This window comes from Podarcis muralis, chromosome 9 (assembly GCF_964188315.1).
Source record: "Podarcis muralis chromosome 9, rPodMur119.hap1.1, whole genome shotgun sequence".
NCBI lineage: Eukaryota > Metazoa > Chordata > Lepidosauria > Squamata > Lacertidae > Podarcis > Podarcis muralis.
The window spans coordinates 37,168,349-37,181,427 of record NC_135663.1 but is presented as its reverse complement, the minus strand read 5'-3'; the positions used below and the strand labels follow the sequence as shown (position 1 = coordinate 37,181,427).

General features: G+C 41.7%; 1 protein-coding gene across 6 annotated transcripts in view; it reads left to right on the top strand.

The window, feature by feature from the left end:
* The window catches only part of ANAPC10 (anaphase promoting complex subunit 10), a 59,419-nt gene that overhangs the window by 6,665 nt on the left and 39,675 nt on the right, over nt 1–13,079 (top strand). For all 6 annotated transcript variants that reach the window (XM_077934071.1, XM_077934070.1, XM_028744142.2 and 3 more), the window contains exon 4: nt 522–642. In XM_077934071.1, coding sequence (XP_077790197.1) covers nt 522–642 — 121 coding nt within the window. The remainder of the gene's footprint in view (nt 1–521; nt 643–13,079) is intronic.

Sequence of the window (13,079 nt, the reverse complement as noted above, 5' to 3'; positions counted from 1 at the left end):
TGTTTCAGAATAAAATAAGATAGACAAGGATAAGTTAAGTGTTGAACTTTCCATACTAAGTAAATATATACTGTATAGGACTGTCTGAGTCCTTAAGTCCCACATTGATCAGTGAGATCCTCTGAAGGAGTGCTATTAGTTTTCCCCCTTTTTGCAGAGGCTGAAATGGCCTCTACTTTAGTGTTGCCAGACTGATGCTATGGAACACCCTTCCACCAGAGATTTGGTAGGCAGCTCTTGAAGACCTTTCTATGCCAGTGAGCCTTTGCAGCTGTTTAATTAGCCAGTCACTAACAATGATCTGTATTTTTTAACAGTGTTTTATGTTTTGTTGTTCAACACTGTCCTGATTGCTTATGAAACAGCAGTATAGAAATACGTTTATTTATTTATTTATTTATTTATTTATTTATAAATAAATAAATAAATAGATAGATAAATACATAGCACATACACATATAATGGATAATTCTTAACAGGGCTTCAGTTTTGCCATTTTTAATTATTATTTTTACTTACAGGAGGAAAACAACAGTGAAAACGCTGTGCATTTATGCAGATTATAAATCAGATGAAAGCTACACTCCAAGTAAGATCTCTGTAAGGGTAGGAAACAACTTCCACAATCTACAGGAAATCCGGGTAGGTGTGCTTTACTCCTTAAAACATTTTGTCAGACCAGTTATTTTCAGTCAGAGAATACATTGTCTATGGTGCTTGATTTTTTTTTTTTTACATGACATTCAGTTAAAGCTTTCCAGAAACATGGTGAAACAAGTTGAAACAAGGTAAAAAGGCTACATATCAAATAAAACTGAGCAGTGTACGAAACAGAGTTAAAAAGTTAAAGAATTAGAATCTAGCAAAGATACATTATTTAGAGGTGTTTAGAAGTCACTGCTGTCTCCATCTCACGAATTAGCTGAGGGAGGTTCTATCATTGAGAAGACCCACTTGAGGAGACAGTGGGGCAACCTCTCATTTTGTATTTAGTTTAAAGTTAACACAAATTGCCAGCGCAGAAAGAAATAGCATTAACTAGGGTTTAGAGCAGGCTTCACCAACCTGGTGCCTTTTAGCAGTTTTGGACTACAAATCCCATCAGCCCCAGCCAGCACCGATGGTACCAGCTTTACCAAGTTTGGTTTGTTGTTGTTGTTGTTTAGTCGTTTAGTCATGTCCGACTCTTCGTGACCCCATGGACCAGAGAACGCCAGGCACCTCTGTCCTCCACTACCTCCCGCAGTTTGGTCAAACTCATGCTGGTAACCTCGAAAACACTATCCAACCATCTTGTCCTCTGTCGCCCCCTTCTCCTTGTGCCCTCCATCTTTCCCAGCATCAGTGTCTTCTCCAGGGAGTCTTCTCTTCTCATGAGGTGGCCAAAGTACTGGAGTCTCAGCTTCACGATCTGTCCTTCCAGTGAGCACTCAGGGCTGATTTCCTTAAGAATGGATGCATTTGATCTTCTTGCAGTCCATGGGACTCTCAAGAGTCTTCTCCAGCACCATAATTCAAAAGCATCAATTCTTCGGCGATCAGCCTTCTTTATGGTCCAGCTCTCACTTCCATACATCACTACTGGGAAGACCATGGCTTTAACTATACAGACCTTTGTTGGCAAGGTGACGTCTCTACTTCTCAAGATGCTGTCTAGGCCTGTCATTGCCCTTCTCCCAAGAAGCAGGCGTCTTTTAATTTCGTGACTGCTGTCACCATCTGCAGTGATCATGGAGCCCAAGTTTGGTTTAGGACACATAAATGTGTGGGAATGTGCCTGCCTTTCCATCTTATGCAAATTCATCCCTCCACTCCACCTGCATTATGTATAATGCATTATGTATAATTATCCCCAAAGTCGAATAATGTAAGGTAGGTCAGCTTTCCCCAACTTTGTGCCCTCCAGCTACAACTTCCATAAGCGCTGAGTTCCAAATTGCACTGAGTTGGTCACAACTGTCTCATCTAAAGAAGCATCACAGTTGCATCCTGGGTGTTTTAATTTAATCTCTGGGTCAAGAAAGGAAACAAAACAACCTTTTTTTAAAAAAAGTAGAACTTGCTGCTTTAAATGAACATTCAGAAAGTTTACCCATTGGTGATTTGTGTGTGTGTGTGTGTGTGTGTGTGTGTGTGTGTGAGTGATTGCTTCTGCTGTCTGCAAAAAGATTACATATTCAGGAGGCATTGCTATCCTTCTGAATGTATTTGCCCTCAGTGACAAAGACACTGGTTGGTTCTGCAGTGTTAGGCCATCCTGTTTTAAGAAGTGATTCCTGGTCGGCTGGGAGCAGCCGCTTGCCTGATCCAGAAAGAATTGCCCTCACTCTGAATAGCTTTGCTTGCATTTAATGATACAGTCATGTAGTGAAATCTGTTGGGCCATGTGGGATTGTGATGTCATCCTGTTTGCTGTGTGATCCCATATTGGCTAGGATAGCTCCTGTTACAAATACAAGGAGAAAAAAACAGTAATTGGAATCATGGGGATGGGGTGGTACGGAAAGGGCGGCATATAAGGGAAATAGCAGAGAACAGGATTGGGCAGAGAACACTCACAATTACTGTGGTGTTTTCTTTCTCCGGGGAGGCAAAGGTTTCTCTTGCACCTCCAAAAGCGTTACTTCCAACATGAAATTAAAAATCCTCCTTCTTATCTGTACTTCCTTTTTTACATTTAGTGTCCACTAGATGTCATTGTTGGCTTTAAATACTAGCTATTGGAGTCATGTTCCACCACCCTCTCTACTCGTAGTAAACGATTATACTTCTATAATGATATGTAGTTCTACGTGCATCCTTGGTAATTTGCAAGGGCTCGGGGAGAAACTTGAAAGCTTCTGCTCTTCAGGCCACCCTTGATGTGTGTGTGTGTGAGAGAGTTTTGAAAATATGCTTCAGTTGACAATTTTAGGTTTTCATAGACACAAATTATAAACCAGGATGCCTTTCTCAGCTGTTGCCAAGCTAATCTGGAGTACTATTTCCCCCTGCCCCCCCAACCTCCAAATGTTTGTTTCCTCTTTGTAGTTTGATTGTTGTTGTTTTAATTCATGGAGCAACAGTGATCTATAGGCAAAGTGGTTTTGCCTTATTACACTATTCAACACCCCCAAACAGAAAACATGTCACAAGTCATATTACTTTCCTTATTGCTCCTTACGGCCTGTGATTTAACAATAAATTAATAAGAATATGTGTCTTTAGTCTGTTAAGCACTAACACGTCTGAAATCCTGATGATTCTGTAAATTGTTACTGTCTGTGCTTTGTTGCGTGGTTTCCAAGTTTCTTGTTGGCGTCTGTCTGTTGTGGGAGACAATGGAGGAGTGCGTCTTTGGGGTGAAGTCAGTCTGTTGGGAGAGTTACAGCACCTGCTGTGGCTGTAGAGGCTGATACAGGAGAGACATGTTTCGTTGCAGCTGGAGCAGATGAAGGTATCCGGTTGTGCTGCTGCAGATGCACCGTGGCGTCTCTTCTCTCTGTGCTCCTCTCAGCAGTCATACCACCTCTGGTCATGGCTGTGGATACACAACCTGACTGTCCGTGTCCAGACACTGCTGTTGTCTGCAAGGGATTCCCACACTTTGGAGTGATGTTGCTACATATTGGTTTCTACATGTTTATAGAAAGTTTGGAGAAATAGAGTTCATTAAAATTCTACAACCCAATTCTGTACATATTTATTGAGAAGCTCAATTTGGCTTTCTCTCAGATAAATGTGCGTAGGAGAACTTTAGTTCTCTGTGTGCATGTTTAAAATGTCAATACATCTTTTTGATTTTTCCCCCTAAGGCAGGTAATTAAAGAAGGCTATCGGTGTCTTTAGACGTAACACTACCCCATGATTTATATGAGCAAACGTCAGCAGGCCTTTGGCTTGCTTGCTCTTCTCTCTCCTTTCTTCATTTAGTGTAGCCATGATGAAGAGAGATGAGGCTTTACGTTTACTATTGTCTGAATGCAGGCAAACGCTAGTTGATCTGAACAAAATTAAGTTGTAACAAGCCAGCTTCGTAAATTATGGCTTGAAGTTAACTGGTTTCAACTAACCATGGTTAAAATTAACCACAATTTTTCTGAATTCAGATGACTTAACAAACCGTGGTCAACCTATAAGCGGATGCTAAAGATTCTGAACTTGCACCCGTTTGGTGGGAGGTGTGGCAGAGTTTGTGAGCCCAAGACTTGTTGCTTCGTGTTCTCAGTACAGTATGCAAAACCTGAATCAACCCAATGTAATTTTAAGTTATTTTAAGCAACGTCAGTTCTTTGTACAGTTATTCTCTTGTTTTGAGGCTGATTAACTGGGTGGAAAATCCAACTAAATAATTTTTAATATTTTTCCATGGATGCTTGCCCAGCTCATGGTGTATAATGAAAATCCCATGATGTTGTCCTATATTTCCTCTCTGTTTACAACTGTTATAAAACAATGCCTTCTTAGTGTTAGCTGAGATTTTGTACCTGATATGAAGTGTGTGTTTACCTTTCCTGGAGTAGCCACTCTAATCTGGAAAACATTTAAACTTGGGAACCAAAATACGTATATTACTGTCCTTTGGATAGTTTCAGTCTCTGGAAACTGCATTTGAACTATATTTCTTCAACTTTTTGAGACTGTATCCGTGAATCTGTCAGCATTTGGAAAGAGACAGTAATTTGGCATATGGGCCAGCTTCACTATAAATTATTTTTTCAACCTGCCATTCTGTGGTAGCATTAGCACTGGAGACCTTTATCAGTGTACTTAGAGGGTTTGTTAATCCTGGGTCTAGCAACATGTTTATTTTTGTCAGGTTTTTCTCTGTAAAAATATTGCGATCTGTAAAATGCACCTAAATGAATGCATGAGAACTGTTCATAGTGGGACCTTGTGGTGAAGAGCAGGTAAAAATCTAAGAAATAGCAACTATAATATTAGCTGGGGTTCTGGAACTAGATAAGAGATCCCGCATGCGATATCACCAGCTGCTTTTTAAAATTCCCCACGAGGTTCAAAAACGGTTGTATCGGAAAGCTGCAAGAAACCCAATTAAAAAGCCTCATTAGTATATGAAACTACGTAGTTATCTGGCTGATGTGATCCTGGCCATGCAATTTCATAAAAACAAACCAATAAAAAACAAACATTGCCAAGGCTAAGTCCAAAAAAGGTTAAAAAAACAAATAAGGAAGAAGAAGGGGAAAAAACCCTATCCTTCCTATTATATATAATTAGCAAAACATTTTACCATTGTGGCAATGGTAAACATGACAAATATCCCCAGTAAAGGCAATTGGCTTATCAGCATAGCTTTTGTACACATCCAAATGTACTACCCTTCCTCTTTCTAGGGAGACAACCGACAGTGTAGCTGTGTTAATGTGTGAACATGAAGTCATGATTTAGCGCTAGTTGGACAAGCCTCCACAAACATGAGCAAAGCCTTGGGCTTTTCCTGTATGACCAGGAGGAGGACTTGAGCTGAGTTTCATTTTCCCTTTTAAGCAGTAGTGGGCAGTGGGGGTGGGATGCGCCACTCACTTGGTTTCCAGTTCATAGAATAGAATCATAGAATCATAGAGTTGGAATAGACCACAAGGGCCATTGAGTCCAACCCCCTGCCAAGCAGGAAACACCATCAGAGCACTCCTGACATATGGTTGTCAAGCCTCTGCTTAAAGACCTCCAAAGAAGGAGACTCCACCACACTCCTTGGCAGCAAATTCCACTGTCGAACAGCTCTTACTGTCAGGAAGTTCTTCCTAATGTTTAGGTGGAATCTTCTTTCTTGTAGTTTGGATCCATTGCTCCGTGTCCGCTTCTCTGGAGCAGCAGAAAACAACCTTACTCCCTCCTCTATATGACATCCTTTTATATATTTGAACATGGCTATCATATCACCCCTTAACCTCCTCTTCTCCAGGCTAAACATGCCCAGCTCCCTTAGCCGTTCCTCATAAGGCATCGTTTCCAGGCCTTTGACCATTTTGGTTGCCCTCCTCTGGACACGTTCCAGTTTGTCAGTGTCCTTCTTGAACTGTGGTGCCCAGAACTGGACACAGTACTCCAGGTGAGGTCTGACCAGAGCAGAATACAGTGGCACTATTACTTCCCTTGATCTAGATGCTATACTCCTATTGATGCAGCCCAGAATTGCATTGGCTTTTTTAGCTGCCGCGTCACACTGTTGGCTCATGTCAAGTTTGTGGTCAACCAAAAATCCTAGATCCTTTTCACATGTACTGCTCTCAAGCCAGGTGTCCCCCATCTTGTATTTGCGCCTCTCATTTTTTTTGCCCAAGTGCAATACTTTACATTTCTCCCTGTTAAAGTTCATCTTGTTTGTTTTGGCCCAGTTGCGTGTCGAGGTCCCCAGGTCCACCCCAATAACTCACACATCACACAGAATTTTTGTTTAAGGTTTTTGGCATAATTTTGGCCACAACTTTATTAAAATACAAATTTGTGAGTGGTTGCTTAGGCATTGGTTGCGACTATCTGCCCCCACCATGGGGGACAGACTGACATTCCGCACGATGCGAAAGTCAGAATGGGGGAATACACTTGGGGGTTACGCGGAGCAGGGAACCTGCCCTCACCCCAAATGCAACCAGGAGCTCATTGCTATGGCCCGAGCCCCCTTGACAGAGTGGACAAGCAATAGTTAGCCCCCAATTCCTTTAACGGAATCCCTTGCAGCAGCAGCATTAGAGGGGCAGGCACTCAACCTACCAAGGGCAGGCACTCAACCACTGCCCCTCAACCAACCAAACCATAAACCAATGCCTAACCGCAACCTTACAAGTTGTGACGATTTGCTACGCAGTAGGCAAAAACCAAATGGCCCCAGCCAATCAGCCAGATGGACAAAATTCCTACCAGGCCCCCGCTCCAAAGCAGACGACCCCATGACAGGCATAGCAAGGTCAAAGCGAACAACCCTATTCTAGGGAGGGAGGGACGGGCAATCCGCTGCATGGGCGCAAAGAGGAAATCCTAGCCTCGTGCAAGGATTTTTAGCATTTCTGGCTGTCAATCAATAAATGGCAACATTAATTTCTTCCCAACAACAAGGGAAGCCCCAATCGCATCAGTGGCCAACGATCGGTTAGCCCGCCCCCAACTTTGGAGTGTCCTGGCGGCCCCCACCGCAACACGTGCTCTCCATGAAGGAGAACACGCTTTCTCTAATCTGTCAAGGTCGTTCTGAAGTGTGATCCTGTCCTCTGGGGTGTTAGCCACCCCTCCCAGTTTGGTGTCATCTGCAAATTTGATCAGGATGCCCTTGAGTCCATCATCCAAGTCGTTGATAAAGATGTTGAATAAGACCATTGGTCATGTTACAGAGAGTTGATCATGTTACAGGGAGGCAAAGGGTGGGTAGAGAAACTGGCACAATGGAAACACACTGGCACTAGAACTGGATTAGCTCTGCTGTTGCGTTTATCCCTTGCTACCCCTCTGCCTCCTAGAAAGCAGCAGCAGCTCAACTAGGCAGAGGTCAGGGGAGCAGCAGTGCCACACCATGCCATACTTTATAAAGAAATCTTGGCATAGTGTTATGTCTGAAACAAAAATCTAGGTTTAATCTAGGTTTAAAGCGAAGTGTGGTCAGTTTTCAAACAAGTCAATTTAAAGCCACCACTTATGAAGCTGGTTGCTTAATTAACCATTGTTTTATACCAGGATCCCTGGTTCATATGTAACACTAATCTGAGATTTGTTGAAAGCAAAACTAAACTCTGCTGACGTTCTCATCCTGCTGCATAGCAAGAGCGGAGGATGGAGCATATAAGCCCAGTGCTTTACTTAGGTTTGTGGAGGCCTTGCCCAAGTAGTGCTAAACCATAGTTTGGTGTTGCCTGTGAACTGGGCCTGCGTGTAAACTGTGGACAGACCCAACAATTCAGGCTGAAAGACCTATCATAAATGCATTGTATGGACTGGGTTAAAGCAAACAACCATACCAAAGGCTGGGCTATAGCCCATTTATTCTGCCTCTGTCTCCATATATCTTCTTACCATATCATTGGTGCATAGAAGTTGGATTTTTTTATAAGACATGCCAATTTAATTTTAAAGTCATGAAGTGTTGGGATTCAGTGGGGCTTCTTCCAGTTTTATTTATTTATATAGATGTATAGCCCAGACTATACTAAGGGCTCACATAGCTAACATTAGTTTAGTAGTCTATATACGTGTATATATGAGGCCATATACCTAAAAGAGCCCCCCAAAGCAAATTGATCACTTAATTGGGCGGGGTGGGTTACTCTGCCCCTCCTGTGTGATATGCTCTCTTGTGAGGATCCAAAACACATAGATATTTCTCATATTTTGCAGCATTCTGCATCTTGCTGTTTCCTTAGTTAAGTACTGATGTTTCATCAGCGACTGGGAGGCAACTCCACATTTTCTTCTTCTGATCCCCTGGTCTACTCAGTCATGGCCCTTGCCCTCTGCCAGTACATTATTCCAAATAACTAAGCTATGCCTTTAAAACTGGACCAGCTAGTATATGGTAGTGTTAAAGGACAAAGAGAACTTAAGAGGAGCTTGTTGGAGCAGGCCACAGCCTCTCTGTTCTCGCAGTGGTCAGTCAGCATGGGAAGTCCAAAAGCAGGACCTGTTTGCACAAGCAGGTGGCTGGATATTTATTTATTTGAGGTATTCATATCCTTCTGTTGATCTGAAGATATATAGGCGGGATACAATAATTCAATAGACGCACAATAAAACATCAGTGAAGCTAAGAAAACAGATCTCAGTTTACCATCAGTAACATAAAAAAACAGAAATAGCACCATGGTATGCTTTCCCCAGCCTCGGAAGATGTGATAGCCAGAAGGACATGTTGCTACCCTATTTATCACCCTGGAATATTTGCTGCTTCATAAGCCGATGAGCAGCTTCTCTAAACTGGATGGCGGCTGTTAGTCAATGATCACACGCTGAGGACTTTTCCATGTGTATATATTGTTTTATTGCATTAGAATTTGTGAATAATTTTAATGGTGCCTGTTTGTTGAGTGACAAGTGTCTATTTGGACGCTTGATTCTTCCGCTCCCAGCAGCCCAAGCCAGCATGGCCATTTGTCAGGGATGATGGAGGTTGTAGTCCATAACATCTTCAGGGCAGCAGGTTGGGGAAAGCTGCTTTTAATCATGGCTACATTCCCAGGGACTGGGCACTGTGGAACACATAATTCCTGTAAAAATGAAAGTGTACATACATGATGTATATGGATGGTTCCAAAGAACAGCAACTAATTAAATGTGCCCAGATGGCTTTTGACATCTACTTTTATAATAACAACATTGCTACTCCCTTCTCCTTGTTACAAGCTGTTTTGGAAAGTTGTTACTATTATTCATTCATTTATTTAAGTTATATACCTCCCTTTACCCAAAGATCATAGGGTGGTTTAAGCATAAAAGTACAAAATGAAAACACACAATGTCTATCATAACAGCAGCAGCAGCGACAACGACAATAACCATAACAACAACAAAAACCAATAATCCTCTCCTTGCAACACACACATTTAAAAGGGTCCAGGTCAGTTCATATGGGGAGAGGCAGTCCTTGAGGTACTGTGGTCCGGAGCCATTTAAGCTTTACAGGTCAAATCCAGGATCCAAATTCTGCACCAGCTGAAGTTTCCAAATTGTCTTCAGAGGCAGCACCTCAAATAACATTTCACAGCCGCATGTATAACTCATTGCACTAATCTAATCTAGAGGTTATCAGAGCATTGACAAAAGAAGTTAAGCTATCCCTGTCTAGATGCGACAGCAATGGATCCAGGAGTACACCCAAGCTACGTACCCGCTCCTTCAGAGCGTGTGTGACCCCATCAAGAGCAGGCAACCTTCCATCCATCCTGTCTAGAGAACCTCCCACTAACCGTGCCTCAGTTTGCCTCTCCCCATTTGAAACAACCGGGACCCTGTGATCATCATCTGATGCCCTTCTCCATGTGCCTCCTCCATGAGCAGTCTGGAGGGTCGCAACATGAGAGTTGGCCTTTTCTGCGGTGGCTCCCTGTTTATAGAATGCTCTCCCCAGAGAGCCTCACTTGACACCTTCACTACATAGCTTTAGGAGAAAACGTTTCTCTATAACCAGGTTTTTGTCTGATTGAAATGTGTTTGTGTGAGGGGTGTTATTGTTTTGTTTGTTTTGTTTGTTGTGTATTTTGTGTTCTCATTTTGTATTTTTATGTTGTGAACCGCCCTGTGATCTTTGGATGAAGGGCAATATACACATTCAATAAATAATAATAATGAATAATCAGTCTTCTTTGGATTGTTGGCTCTCATCCAGTTCATTACCGAGGCAAGACAGCAGTCCAGCACATTCACTGCCACACCTGCAGATGTAAAGTAGAAGTAGAGGTGTGTGTCATCAGCATTATTGAAAACATACTCCAAAGCTCTGGATAACCCCACTGAGCAGTTTTATGTAGATGTTAAACAGCATTGGGGATAAAACAAAACCCTGAGGAACCCCACACTGAAGGCTCCACAGGGCCGAAGAGCACTCCCCAAGCATCACCCTCTGGAGATGACCATCCAAGCAGGACTGGAACCACTGTAAAGCAGTGCTACCCACCACTAACTCAGACAGCTGCTCCAGAAGGATGCCATGGACAATGCTATTGGTAGCCGCTGACAGGTTGAGAAGAATTAACAGGAACACATTTCCTCTGTCTCCCTCCCGACAGAGCAACCAAAGTAGTTTCTGTGCCTATATATCCCCAAATCACATCGTTGCAATCCTGATGGGTTACAATGTAAAATTCCCAAGCTTAATAATGGATTGGACTTTTTTAGGTGTACATGAGAGGTCCTTTATTGTTCGTGCTCATAGTCTACAAAGCAAAAGACATACAGGCAACTCTCCATTTACATGGGGATTAGGTTCTGAGGCACCACATGCTTACGTTAAATCCCATATAATTGGAACACCCTTTTGGAGAAGCCTGCAAACACCTTGTTCTGTCCCACCTTGCTCCATTCCCTTTTGTGACTTTTGGGATCACTTCTAGGTTCAGCGTGCTGCAAGCTCATTGCTAGTTCTTGTCACTATATAATAGAAACACTTGCAAACAAAATTTCCCCTGCCAACAAAATTGTAAGTGAAGAAATTCCATAAGAAATTGGAGTATCCTCTAAGAACCTTGGAATGCTATGATTCAGTCATTGGAGAGGGTTGGAAAATCATGTACTGAATGTGAGCATGCTAAATATTTCAATGAGTTTTGCTGTTTTGATAGGCATGTGTGTGTTAAAAAAAAACTTTAAAACTTGGTTTTTTCACTTAGAGCTGGATTTCCAAGCAGTTGTTAAGTTAGCTAGTATACATACTTCTCCATCTTCCTTTGGTCTTCTTTCCTTGCTTTTGTTGTAAACTCCTATTTTTCTGATGAAAAGGCAAGAATGTTTGGCTTCCAACCACACTGTGTTGTAATGAGGGTGGAGTATGTTTGTCATTATGTAGTGATGTCTGATTTTTGCATTAGTGAGCCAATATACAGAACAGTACATCTGGATATTCAAGAGCATGTTCCTGTGAATCTATCAGCATTGTGTCCTGGTAGAAAGCAACTGCAGCAAATGGACTGCTCCTGTTTTTAAAACATAAAATGTCACTGTGGTCCATCTTTTAAATCTGTTACAGCAGTGATGAGAAGATTTTATTTAAACTATAAAAAAATGGGGGATGGGGAAAAGCATAATGCATTATTTCCTCTCAGAAAGAAGTACTCAAAAATACAGTCTCCAGTACATAATTTTGTCTGCTTAAATGATGTGAAATGTCACATGGAAAGAAACTGCTTCGGTTTGGAAAAGAACAGCAGGAGACAACTATTTTTAAATAAAATATAGCTGTAAAAATAAGTTCCGAGAACCTCAAAAGATGACATGCTTGGATTCATTATAAGCCACAGGGAGATGATTGTCTTCTTTTAAAAAGCAATGATCAAAATTGCACCTGATATCTAAAATGATAGTTTAGTTGACTGGAAAGCTAGCTTACAGATGGTGGCTTAAAAAAAAAAAAAAGTCCCTTAGATTTGTAATGAGGGGGAAATGATGGTATGTTTCACCTAAAGTAAGAGAGACAATATGTAATAAGGGATTTTGTGGTTTTACAGCTCAGTGCATGTGTTTGAAAGCTGTTCTCTCAGCATCGTGGGTGGCAGGTTATGCTACCATATAATGTATTGTAGTTGGCTCTCCACACTTGTCAGGGTTAGCGTTCAACCATTCGGAAAATTTTCCCATTGTTCTAGCATGTGAACCAAGACTAGCGTTGAATTCCCAATAACTTGATGGGGAAGGGGGGGGGTGGAAGTAGTTTAATTAGAAAGCTTGAAATGTGATTACTTTTCTTACTGTCTTAATGTATTTTATATAATTCAAATCCTCAATCTGTGAACACAATCTGTTTACAGTTACACTTGCTCAGCTTTGCAACAGCACAGAACAACCTCATCTGCAACCTTACAGAAATTTTGTATACTCTATTCTGCCTTTCTTCAGTGCTGGCTCTCCGTTTCCATCTTAAACATGTTTGCTTTAGATGGACCATAGCTTTTGGCAGCTTTTGCATTTTTAGCAAATAATACTGTTTCTAGTAAGAGTCGCAAGCAAAAGAAAACCAACAAAAAAAAAACTTTGTGTGAGGTCCTTGCAAACTGAACCTTGGGAAAGTTATGTTTCTGTATTTTCTCCTTTGTGCTTCTTCCCTATTCGTGTCATGGTTATAAATTATATAGTTTGAAATGAAGAATTAAGAACGTTCTATTTTGTGACTCTCTCTTTAAAAAAATAGATGGGGGTGCAGCTTTCTCTCTTTTATGTGCCTGGCTTTATTTTCTCTTTACCTGTTTTCAAGGCTGGCACACAGTGAAATAAGCAGTTATGGCATTGAAACTCCATTGTGCCAGGGCTTAATCCAATAAAAACAGAAATACCGCCTGCTGAGTTGTATGCAGTGTGCTTGTGTGAACATCAATGTCTGCTGTTCACACACATTTTCCCCCCTTCAAAGTTCTCTTTGGAATATTGGAGAGTGTACTGAGAGG